A 12,825-nucleotide genomic window follows, 5' to 3' on the forward strand; every position below is an offset into this window, starting at 1 on the left:
TTTCAATTACAAGGAGCAACAGTGCCCCCAAGTGGCTGTACAGGTTAACGTCATGAAATGTAGGTGCAGGTTTAGGTGTTGACTCGATACTGCACTCTGCTAATAATCATATCCAATGTTATTAACAAAATAATGACGTACTGTGTGACCATATTATATTTCTGCAAATAAAAATCCCCTGGCGTCAATGTTTAATATTTAATTTGTATGTATTCCATTTAATGTATATTAAATTCAGAAAATACTAATAATTAACCTGGCATTCAAATAAACTAAAACAAAATAATGACAAACTGGGTGATCATGTTATATATTTCTAAAAAAAAAAAAAAAAAAGATGAAATCTCCAGGCTTTAATATTTCATGAGAAATGTCAGTCACTATTTATTCAGAAAAGATGAATAATTAATCTCATGTTCTATCAAACAGGGACTTCATGAAAACAGAATATTATATGAAATATAAGTAATAATATACTGTATGCCTAAATGAATAACTGTCAATCAATCGTCATTTATATAGCCGCTTACATCAGCTGTAGCTGAACCAGAGTGATAAAGTGCAGCGCTTTCATTTCCGATCATTTTGCAGTCGATGTAAAGCAAAAGGAACAATGCATTTAAATGTCTTAAGCGTACAGTTGCCAGATGTAATCCTCATAGTAAACATGTTAAGGGGAAAAGGGAGCCAAGGCACTTAAAAGCTGCAATGCTGCATTAACTGGAAGACATTGCCAGGAGTTATTTATACCCAATTATTGTTTTAATGGCAAGGGGGTCATCCTGATGTTAATTAATCACAACAAATCACTCCAGCTTCGTCTGTGGTGACACTTTTCATTTCGCCAGTTATTATCCCCCGCCACTGCTTTGAGTAATGGTTTCGTAATGACCTTGCTAACTGCATCTCTGCATGTCTGGCATTTAATAAAGCAAGGGAGCAACGTCAGAAGTGCAGAATGCTTGATTGTCTGATCAGGAGGGACAACCTTATGACGTGTTGGACATGGTAACATGCATGATAACTGCACATATTGGTATAAGTTTTAATAGGGGACATAGATCAGCCACTGATTAATATCGGACGATTTCCGTAAAAAAACACGTGATCGGCAGGTGCCGATAAATGCCTTTCAAAGCCGATCACAAAACACACTCATATCGAGCCGACAAGGAACGCACTTTGTCCCGTATTGCCGCGAGAATCTGTAAAAACTTGATGGATCCATTTTGACAGCTTGACACAGCTACGCCAATCGATGCCAGTGTGTTTGATCACTCCCTAGTGAACATGCAAGACTTCTCTTGCATGTTTGTGTACACGCTTTGCTCACTATCTAGCTAGGAAGCTAGAATTATCCGCCTAGCTTCTCGTCTTCGGACTCCAAATGTGACTTTTTACCACGGTGACGTCCATCCATCCATTTTCTTTGCCGCTTACCCTAATTAGGGTCGCGGGGGTATGCTGGAGCCTATCCCAGCTGACTTCGGACGTGAGGCTAACATGCATGTTAGCCTAAGCCAAAGTACCCAGAGAAAACCCATGCACGGGGAGAACATGCAGCTGAACACAGATATGTTCCAAAGGAAGGACTGTGAGGCTGATGAGCTCATCATTAGGCCGTCATTAAATGATAATAAATTAAGTCGGAATAAATTATATCAGCCACTGTCGTTCTCAGCATTCTTCTTCCATAAAAAACACCTTTGTAAACACCATGTGCTTGTACAGTCCTTAAGCCTTCCATAGTTTTATTTTACATAGGCTAAAAGTTTAGAGTGTTGTCAATTACATTTTTCCCTGAGGTCATAATTCGTCTCTATTGTTGAAAAATTGGTTTATCTATTTTATTTACTTTATTATACTTTTTAAAATTAATGTATAACATTGAATGGCTGGTTATGTGCCTTCTTTATCTGACTGACGCACATAGTGATTTTGAGCAGTAGGGGGCAGTAGGGAGCATTATAGGAGCGAAGCACTCCGATATGACAAACGAAGTAGAAAGAACCTACTCCGGGAGAAAATGGCTCTCCTGTAGAATGGGTGTCATCTCACTCTTATTTGAGTGCAGTTTCTCGGCATGCTTAATCATTGCTAATAAAGAAATGTTTAAAAAGGCCAAAAGAGCAAACTTCCGACGAAGAAATGAGTCCGACGAGGACGAGCGGGAGGATAATGCGCAGCCGATGCTGGCGCCGACATTGTTCGGGCCTGTTTTGGAGGAAGTCCCGTTCCTGGAGACGTCCAACAACAACAACCACAACGTTAGCTTAGCCCCCAGCAGTAACGGCTTTACGGGCAGCTTTAACAGCGGCAGAGCCCCCAAGAAGGACAAGAAGGTGAAAGATAGCGGCGCCTTGGTGATCGGACCCACGAAAGCTAGCTTGCTGAGTTTCGACGATGAAGAAGGTAACGAACCGGCCCGGCGTCATTTAGGCTAGCTAAAGAAGCGTGCTGGTGCGCCATCTTTTACACGCATTTAACGTTAATTAATTTTATTTTTTCATGTGTTATTCTATTTTTTTTGCTGTTATGTAACGCAGCAATTTAGTCTCCTGCAATGCCAGGATGCAACCATTGACCACGTGACTGTGGATGCACGCTGCTTGAAATCTTCATATGAGACCCACAAAAATAAAAGTTGCCTTTTTTGCATTAAATAATTGTGGATGAAAACATGCCAGAATATTTTTTTTGTCACTAAGTGTATTTTTAACACATTTCTACTGCTTTGATGAGAGGAACAATCCATTATTTAGAACGTAAAGCAGTTTATACCTCTATTTGTCTATTTCTGATCCCTGTCTCTCATCGTGTTATGGCTCCTAGAAGAAGGAGGATCAGATGTCTTCAGAGTGAAGAAGTCCAATCACAGCAAGAAAATTGTCAAGCAGCTGAAAAAGGAATATAAAGAGGATTTGGAGAAGGGTGGCGTCGCCAAATCAGGTGGGAAATGTTTGCTCACAGTTTGGTCATTACGATTAGGAGAATTAAGGAAACTTGCACTACTTAGTAAACAAAGTTGAAAACACTGTTGTTAGCTGTCGAGCACTATTTCAGCAGTCAAAGCCTTAAAAGCAGTTGTAAAATTATGCACACTTATGCTGCTGTTCCTTAAAACAATGAAATTTATGCTGAAACACCCTCTGGTAAGGTTAAAATCAGACCTTTGTAGCCTCTTTCATACAGAAATCCGACAAAATTGCTGCATCAGAGCCGCAAGATACTGCATTCGTCCATCTGTGCGTGTTTACGCATAACCGAACGGCATGCTGCAACCACATAATTGGATGCATGTCGGCCTGTCACGATAACAAATTTTGCTGGACGATAATTGTCCTGCAAATTATTGCCGATAAACGATATTATTGTCAACATTGTCCCTCAGACCTTTTTTTTCGTCAGTGGGTTCAAGGCCAGGTAATGCCATCAAATAGATGAAAAGCGGCCCTAAAATGTAATATATATATAGATTAAACAATTAAACAAATATATATTAATCAAATGAGTTTCTTTAGGCAAAAATTGCGCTTAAATAAAAATCACAAAAAGCCTAGACTTTGTCCCGTCTCAGGGGAAAGGGCTGGGAAAATTAATACGCAGTGTAAAATAAGCACCGAACGTCAACGCTCAATTTGTTTTGTCCCATAGATGCACCACCTCTGCCCATTGTCGCTGTCAAAGAGGAAGTCACCACCAGCAATGTGGGCGGCGACCACGGTGAAGAAGAAATGGAGGTGGACAGTGCTGACGAGCAGGAGGAAGAGGTGAAAGGTCAAGGAACGAGTCAGGTGTCCAAGAGCAGCAGCAGCAGCAACACTGGAACCACATTCAACACTCTCTCCTCCCTCAGCACTCTCAGACCTGGTACCACATTGCTTCATGTCATTTTTATGCAAAAAAACCCAAAACAAGACACGTTGTCTTATATTTAGGATCTAGAGACATATACTGTACATAAAACTAACAGTTGGTGCCAAACGACTTCTCCCCACGTGTGTCAGGACTGCAGTCTCTTTGTAGTGGTGCGTTGCCGGGGAGGGGGGCCAAATGACATAGTCTAATTTGCATAATTGGCCAAGACGCTAAAAAAACATTATAGATATATTTAAAGACAAATGCTGTCTTCTTCGCACTAACGCTGGTCAATGGCTGGGATGCACGCTCGTGGAGCTGCACGCTAATGTGTGCTAATGCACACACATTGGGCTTGTGGAGAGGTAAAGGTATTAAATTAACATTTAAATGCATGTCGCAATAAACACTACCTTTCTTTCACTTTTAACTCATACCGTGTGGAAATTTTTGTTGCGAGTTACAATGCATACCAAAACCATTCGTGGCGGCTCAAATGTAGTAGCAGGCCGCCACAAATAAACGAATGTATGGGAAACACTAATAAGCTTTGTTTATACTCACTCTGTGGTGCTACCATAAGACTCACAATCAGTGTAACCTATGTGTCGCTCTAGGGGAGATCCCTGATGCAGCCTTCATTCATGCCGCCAGAAAGAGGCGACAGCTGGCCAGAGAGCTGGGCGGTGACGCCCCCCTGGTGGAGACGGAAGCCACTCAGAAACGCCTGGCGCAAGAAGACCAAGATGGCAGCGACGACGAAGACGAGGACGAGAAGAGGATCCGCTTCAGCGGTGTGCGGAGCAAAACGCAGAGGCAAAAGATTGCAGAGGAGATAGGTACCTTACCCTACGAGACTGGGCAGTCAGTGTGTGCTGCCGTCACTGTTTGATGATCGTCTGCTACACGTGGACAGGTATCGAGGGGAGTGATGACGAGGCGCTGGATGCTGGCGCTGATGAGGAAGTGAGCCGGTGGGAGCAGGAGCAGATTAGGAAAGGAATCAGCATACCACAGGTGAGCAGTCCGCTTCCTCCTGAAAGTGAAAACACATTTGTGACAACTGATGATGTAATGATGATGTAAAATTACAGTAACAGTCAAAAGTTTGGAGAGACTTCCACATGCTAGAGTAAGAGAAGTTGTGTCCAAACTTTTGACTGGTAATGATGATGAACAGATATTAATTATTACAACAAATATTCATTAAATAGCCAAATAATGTTTGCCAAAAATCTAAGTAAGCTTAATAGATTGGAAAGTTTTCCCCCATATGAAGTAAAAAAAATAAATAAATTGAAATGATCTGTTCCAGTGTCAAACTGTCACCATCAAGGTTTCCACTATATGTATAAAATAAAAGCAGCCATACCTTGGAAATGAGTTTTTCTGGGGGGGTGGGTTAACGTGAAAACAATGTTAAGTAATACAGTGTATGAACGGACATACATGCTACAGTATATCAGGGGTGCCCATTACGGCGATCGCGAAGGTAGTGTTGGTCTCATGTCACCCACATCATAACCATCACTTTGTAGATGTCATATGACATCAGGCAGCTAACATTAAGCCCCCTCCTGATTTGCTCTTTTGCTTCGGTGGCAAAAATATATATATATATATATATATATAGATATTGTAAACCTTGTTGTAATATACAGTAAGGACAACAAGGACCCATTATTCAATAGTCAATAAATCATGAATAAATTGACAGGTGGGCATGTTTTTTTTTTTTTTTTTTTTTTTCTCTTCTGACAGGTCCAAAGCAGCCAACCAGAGGACAACACAGCCTACTATCAGAACAGCTATGATGCTCAGCCTTATGGCGCTTCCTACAGCATGCCTTTCACATACAGCACCGTGCCCCCGCAGGCCGGCAAACCACCCGGCCTGGCAGACAACGGTTCCGTTCACTTCGGCGTCTCTGTTAGTGACTTAGCCCCAGTGTCCATTGATCTGGTAAAGAAACGCCTGCAGGATAGGTAGGTGAAGTAGAACGGCCGCCCTGTCATGTCGGCTGCTGTGTGCTGTGGTCATGGAGACCCCGTAAAGCTACATACAGAGCTAACCACGTGGGGGAGGGAGGGAATAGATGTTATTATAATTCCTAAAACCACATTGTTGTGTACTTATACACTGTAAATCAATTGTCCACTTTCTTCACTTAACCTACTTCCTGTTTTTTTCCCCCTTCCCCTCTTTCACGCCGTGTGTTTGCAGGCTCAGCCACATGCATGCAGGCCACAACGCCAACATCAAGCGCTACAGACAGATCCAAGAAGAGCTAACTACCTCAGAGAACACCATTCAGCAGCTGGACGGCTCGTCCAATGACCATGCAGATCAATATAAATTCTTGCAAGAGATGCGAGGGTATGTTGGAGACTTGCTTGAGTGTTTCGGTGAAAAGGTAAGGGAGAATGTACCTGCTCTTTGATTAGCTGTTGTTTTGTGTACATGTTGAGTAATGACAACTAAAGATATTTACATTTAGCGATGAATACAGTTGTATAATTTGATGCATGTGTAATGAATGCCAACAAAGATGAGTGCAATATGGTGCTATGTAATAACTTCAACACACATTGTACATGCTAATATTTGCATGAGTTTAACACTACACGTAAACCTTTGCAAATGTGGTCTGCCAGTCAACACAAAGGCAAATAACACTTTAAAAGTGGTTAAAAACAGTGTAAATCACATTGTTATATGTGTAAACGTTCTGATTACATGTGCCATCACTTCATAACACTGCTTTACTGCATCTTTTTGGATTGCACTGTATTGTACTTGAATTATATTGCACAAGGTGGCAGTTGTAATTAACTGTCAGTGTTACCCTTACCATTGTATTAAATAATTTCTATTACATTATATTTTTCTTATAGAGCCAGAGCACAACAGAAGTCATTTACTGTAAGCGTACATTACATATCAAACTGGTATCCACCTTTTTGTTATACAAACGAAATAGCCTTATTGTGCCTTTACGATTCTCCTCTGCAGTCTGTACGCACAGGGGGGGGAGCGGTTACGTTAACTGTATGACACGTCTTTATTTGATGCGAGTCTTTCTATTCATTTATTTTGTAAAATGTGACATACAGAGCACAGAGGCACAATGACTCAGCTACGTTGCAGAGTAGGTGTTTGTTGTGTTTCAGAGAAATCAATATTGCAGTTAAAAAATAAATAAATAAAAATTTAAACGGTGGAAAACAATACCTCTAGCTTTTGCTCTCTCACGCTTGACCAAGGTAATAACGATTTTGATCCCACAGCAGCAACTACATGAAGCAACCTGCATCTTTCTGCCGCTTGTTTCATTAAATGATGAATTTGAATGAATCCCTCAAAATTAGAGCCTGAGCTGAATATAGTTTTTGTTGGGGAAAAAGAAAAAAATCAACTCATTTGCCGTCATTTTAGATTCAAACATTGGAAGGTTATGTTTTTCCCCACATTGGTCATATTCCAGCTCCACTCTTATTGTATTTCACAATCCTCCTCTTTCACAGCAGCAAGGCACTTCCTGGGACTCGGGAACCCTGCTTTTGTTTGGGTCAGAGGTCACAGAAGGCGTCATATCTTTCAGGTGCCTGCTGTCCTGGAGCTGGAGGCTGCCATGCACCAGTTACTAAGGCAACGGGCCTCGCGACTTGTCCAGAGAAGACAGGATGATATAAAAGATGAATCGGCGGAGTTTGCAAGCCTTTCAAGTCAGTCCATCTTGAAGGTTTTTATGATTCATTCGAACGGCCTCGTTAGTTGTGTGTGAGCGTGCCTGCGTGCGTGTAGTTCAGATTTGAGCGACATTTGAATGTGCGCGTGTGAGTGAGCATGTATACATGAGAAAATGTCATCTAGCTTTGTATGGTTGAGTCTCAAATTCAGTTAGATGTCAATAAAGTCACTTAAAAGGTGACGAACGTTATCTCTGAGTGTAAGAAGTATCATGTTGCAGACGGTAAGTGAACAGGAATCAAGTCAATTGAGACAGACAGTGCTTGGGCATAATTGATTATGTGGAATTAATTGATTAATTTTCCTCATAAAAACGGGTTGGTCAAATGCTGGAATACAAACATTTGAATTAGTACCTTGTTGCTGGATAAATATGTGCCGGAGACTATATCAAATGTTAGTTTTTAGTAATGTGAGGGTGATCTTCAAATAACACGACTGGCCCTCACGTCGCTCCTGTCTCTTGTAGATAAAGCCGTCATGGCTCCCAACCTGGACTTGTTTGGTCGCGATCGTGCATTATACCAAGAGAACAGTCGCCAGAGGCGGATAGCAGAAAGAGAGGCGCGACGGTACGCTGGGGAACATTTTTTTTAGCCTGAACATGCCTTGTATTTGGCACTAAATTCTGGACCGTAATGTTAATCTTCCACCTCACAGAGCTCGCCGGCGTCAAGCTCGAGAGCAGAATGGAAAGTGGGCTGAGCACAAGGAAGGCTTGTCGTCTGACGACGAGGAGACGTCTACGGACATCACCAGCTTCGACATGGAGCACGGTATTAGGAGATTAGGAGATCAATTAGGAGATTTACAAGCAATGATCAAACCTCAACTGACACAGATATACACAACTTCCTCCCTTCCAGATCGTATCACAAGAGAATGTAAGAAAGTGTTTGAGGATGTGGTGGAAGACTTCCATTCTTTGGACTACATCAAATCACAGTTTGAAGCTTGGAGGAGGGACTATGCTGACTGCTACAGAGATGCTTACATAGCCCTCTGCCTGCCCAAACTCTTCAGCCCTTTAGTTCGACTGCAGCTCATCACATGGAACCCTCTTGAGGTAAAGTCAGCTTTGGTGATGCTTTGTTTTAACCATGTGATGAGCAAAAAAAACAAAATTTTCATTATGCTCCTTTGCAGGCGCAGTGTGCAAACTTTGAGTACATGCTCTGGTTTGAGTCACTGTTGTTTTACGGCTTTGAGGAGAATAGCACATTGCAGAAAGGTGATAGCGACATCGGCCTGCTGCCCGCTATTGTGGAGAAGGTTATACTCTCCAAACTGACAGGTAAGAAAACATCTGTGCTTAAGAAATGCAGTGAAACCTCAGGATTTGGCCCTAAAAGGTGGAACGCTTGGAGAATAGTTTGCCTATAATCTCCAGATTTCATCTTAGTGGCATTAACTCAAAGCGTGTTTAGCGCATTCTTTGTGTGAATAATGTGCTAATGACCATTGAACTGACAATAGGTCTTTTAAGCCATGTAGCTGTAACATTACAGGGCAGTGGTACATGCATCTCTGTCCTGGCTGCTCAGTATAATATGGCGAAAGCAACGATAAGCCATCATCAGTAATAGAAAAGGATTTACACTGCAAAGTCCTATATGTTAAGTCTTAAAGAGAAGACACTCACTTCTCAGGCACACGCACCATGTTTGTCACCATGTGCATACCGTGTCATATTTTTACACTTGTACAAAAGTGAATAATCACTTTGACCAAGCCAACATTTGTGCTTCCTAAAATGCCACATGTCAATGTTCGAGTATTTCGTATTTTCGTAGTTTTAGTCCACTGCAGTTACATTTTTTTACACTTGTATGACAGTTCAAAAAGTGAAAATGTTACTTGAGACCAGGGGTGTCCCAATCCGATATTGGTATTGGATGTCTGGCTGATTATTTCTTGCAGCGCCAAATAGAGCCCAAATGATCACAACAGCAGCATGTGCTAACAAAGTAGTAAGGAGTAGTTGTGACGTCTGCCGTGTGGCGGTATTTTTTTAAATTCAAGTCAGAAAAAGATGTTGCAGCTCAGTGCAAAACTTGCCATGCACAAATTTCCCATTGTGGCACAACCAATGTCATCGTGAATTTGAGCAGCATCACCTGGGAAACTCACACGGGACGGCAAAAAGTCATTAGCTATAACAGAAAAGTGCCAGCCCCTGTCGGTGGTGAGTAAAGTCGGGTCTAAACACTTAATGACACGCCTCGAACTTTGCTATATTATACCTGGCCGCCACTACATTGTGGATAAAACTATACCCCAGATGCCTAAAGAAGTAAATGGGTCTGTTTTTCTCATACCTACTGTTTTATAAAATTCCACACTACAAAATAAGTCATGAAAGTGTGTATGATGTGTGCTGATACTGTATCTACATCAGACAATATTCAAGGTTGCAATATCGGTATCGTACCGGAAGTGAAGAGTTGTATCAGTACACCCCCACTTAAAACATATTGTTTACCTATACAGGTTATTATGGGATAACTACAAAGATTGTGATCAACTTTTTAAGGTTCCACTGCATTTATTTAGCATTGCAATGCGGGATGCCACATTTTGTGCATCGATGGAACTAAAATGTATGTGTACATGCCTACAGTGTTGTCAGAACAAGTGTGGGACCCGCTGTCAAACAGTCAGAGCGTCAGGCTGGTGGCCTTCATTCGCAGACTGATGAAAAGTTACCCAACTGTGCTGCACGGGGACAACCAATACACACGGGTACTGCCTTCTCTCTCATCACCTTCATGGGGATAATGTTGTGATATAGTTGTCTTGATCAGTCCCTTTTTCTCTGCCCATTAGGAGCTGTTGAAAACTGTCGTCCTGCGGGTGCGGCGTACACTGGATGAAGATGTTTTCCAACCCCTCTACCCCAAAAAGTACTGCACTCACGCTAACATAGAAAGTAATCTTCACGGCACTGTCTGACAGATTACTGTTTGCTTTTGTTTAGTTTGCTGGAAAACAAGAACGGTGGCCCTTACTTATTCTACCAGAGGCAATTCTGGACTTGTGTGAAGGTTTGTAGATCACGTAGGAGTGTGCTACGATGCTGTGTGAGTCTAAATCTGTCTTCTCTCTGTGCGTAGCTGTTGGGAAACATCCTGCAATGGGAAGGGATTCTCTCCCCTTCATGCTTGAAGGACCTGGCTTTAGACAGCACTCTGAATAGGTACATCCTCTCTGCGTTGCAGACCACTGACATCAGCGAGGACAATGTTTATAAGTCCCAGAAGGTAAGAGTCTTTATTAAGCAAAGTAGGTGTCTTCATTGGTATGTGTTTTACTCTCTAACTCTCTCGTGCCTTTTTCAGGTGGTCGAATGCTTGCCGTTGCATTGGTTCTCTGGGCTAAAGGACCAGCAGACGTTGCCTCAGCTCGAGCCTCTTTGTCGATATCTTGTGCATTTGGCCAATTCTTTGTACCGTAGCAGCTTGGGGGCATCTGATACCGACCGGCGGGCAACAAGGTAAGACATTAAGCTCCAATCTTAATGCTTCATTTAAATCCTCTTTTCAAGGTGTATATTTCGGTCAGTATGCATTTATTTGCTGTTTGCCATTGTCGTGTGTTTTCCATAGTGCTTTTCTAGGATACAAAGATGGGGCAAAGTTACAAACTCTGCTCCACATTAACTGGTGAAGAAGAAAGCAAATTGCCATTTATAACATCATGTGGATTACAACAAAGATAATCCAAAGACGATTGCAGATTTGCTTATTGGTTACCGTACTGACCGGAATATAAAACACCCCCTGTCAAACAACTGGTATATTGCTTGTATAAATCTGTAAGCACCAAATATAAAACACATCTTTTTCTGATTTTTTTTTTTTCTTGGGGGGGGGGGGAAGCAAGTCAGGATTTACCGTTTTCCTAACCGTACTGTACCGTGGCATGGCCAACCAATACAGCCAGTACATCAAAGGGCTTCTAAGCACACTGAAGCCCACTGGATTGGTTGACAGCGATCGCCCTCCCACCTACACATCCCCTAGTGAAAACATGAAAATGAGGATTTACCGCACCAACTGAATCATACAATGTGATGTATTCTAACGTAACTTGTATGCATGTTCAAAATTAATTCAACTGATATCAATACCAAAAACTGTGCCGTACCGCACTTTACTAGATAGATTTTAGCAGCTACAATAATTAACTGGTATTGTCATGTAACTATGCCGATTTTTGATACTCATTCCGATACTCATTTGTGCCAACAGGGAGCAAGTGAAAGAGATCGTAAAGATGCTGGCACACATGAAGGCTGTGGATCACATAATTGCCGTGGCGGCAGAGCAAGGCATCAAAGACATCAAGCCTCTTTTGGAAGCCAAGTCATAGAGCCGCCACTATCAGCAAGCAGTCTTTCATTCATCTGTTGCTGTGTTCAACCCCTCACAAGTGAACTCTACAGTCTCGCCAGTCAGTTGTCCCACTGAAGTGAAGTGTAAATACTGTGCATAATGTATAGAAATCTTCCATTCCTCCTTTATGCGCTTGTCTAACACTCTTCTTGTCAAGTCCACTTGCCTTCTTAATGCATTTGGGCTGAATTGGCATTTTTCAAAATACAGTACCAAAACCAACAAGTTGATTCCACACACTGCTAATGTTAAAACTGCCAAACTGTCTGTGCTTCTACTATTCTCCCATTCACTCATTTTTCTCTCCATTGTAAGCGACTTGAAGCTGACCACCAGTTAGAAATAGCACACAGGGCGAGGAGTCATGTCTCACCATCAGCACTAATTGAACGTTTTTTGTTTTATAATTTCTTTTGTTTGCTTGTGAATAAAATATACAGTTGAAAGTGTGTGTGCCTTTTGAAACAAACAGGTTTACTTGTTCTTGGTTATCATATATTGTGCTGTACTAGTATTTAAGATCTAAACTGACTTCACAAACATAACTGCTCAGTTTTGATTGACACTGACTGCTGTTTTGAAGTACTTACTGCAAAAAAAAGGCAAGTCAAAGATCCTCTATATGACAGGAGCACTCTGCTGTTTTTAAGGACTTTCTGAGAGAAATGCTTGCCAAAGACCCATATGACAGAAACACTGCTGTTAGAGACCTCCTGAAAAAACAATAGTCAAAGATCCTCTGTATGACAGGTATGCTGTTGTTTTTACGGACCTACAGCAAAACATGACTAAGATCCTCTATTAAGAGCACTACGTTTTCAAG

The 12,825-nt window shown here is 41.7% G+C and overlaps 1 protein-coding gene across 2 annotated transcripts; it reads left to right on the forward strand.

The window, feature by feature from the left end:
• The first annotated feature begins 1,987 nt into the window (after nucleotides 1-1,987).
• Nucleotides 1,988-12,451, forward strand: paxbp1 (PAX3 and PAX7 binding protein 1). Of its 2 annotated transcripts, none has more exons than XM_054755968.1 (18): nucleotides 1,988-2,412; nucleotides 2,833-2,949; nucleotides 3,655-3,870; nucleotides 4,476-4,697; nucleotides 4,775-4,875; nucleotides 5,620-5,843; nucleotides 6,082-6,271; nucleotides 7,460-7,583; nucleotides 8,078-8,180; nucleotides 8,269-8,384; nucleotides 8,475-8,674; nucleotides 8,755-8,902; nucleotides 10,229-10,350; nucleotides 10,435-10,511; nucleotides 10,586-10,652; nucleotides 10,722-10,868; nucleotides 10,947-11,101; nucleotides 11,859-12,451. In XM_054755968.1, exons 1-18 carry the CDS (start codon nucleotides 1,989-1,991, stop codon nucleotides 11,977-11,979), a joined length of 2,874 nt encoding a protein of 957 aa, XP_054611943.1. In that variant the 5' UTR covers nucleotide 1,988; the 3' UTR covers nucleotides 11,980-12,451. The 2 variants fall into 2 exon arrangements, with proteins under 2 accessions (XP_054611943.1, XP_054611944.1); XM_054755969.1 differs by having other exon boundaries at nucleotides 2,836-2,949.
• Nucleotides 12,452-12,825: the final 374 nt, after the last annotated feature.

Source organism: Dunckerocampus dactyliophorus, chromosome 16 (genome assembly GCF_027744805.1).
Source record: "Dunckerocampus dactyliophorus isolate RoL2022-P2 chromosome 16, RoL_Ddac_1.1, whole genome shotgun sequence".
Classification (NCBI taxonomy): Eukaryota; Metazoa; Chordata; class Actinopteri; order Syngnathiformes; family Syngnathidae; genus Dunckerocampus; species Dunckerocampus dactyliophorus.

Bases quoted from the DNA above. Each gene is read 5' to 3' on its own strand.
- paxbp1 (XM_054755968.1), top strand. From the start codon at position 1,989: ATGACAAACGAAGTAGAAAGAACCTACTCCGGGAGAAAATGGCTCTCC. The intron at 7,584-8,077 runs GTCAGTCCATCT...TGTCTCTTGTAG, and splicing joins GGAGTTTGCAAGCCTTTCAA to ATAAAGCCGTCATGGCTCCC. The intron at 8,385-8,474 runs GTATTAGGAGAT...CCTCCCTTCCAG, and splicing joins CAGCTTCGACATGGAGCACG to ATCGTATCACAAGAGAATGT.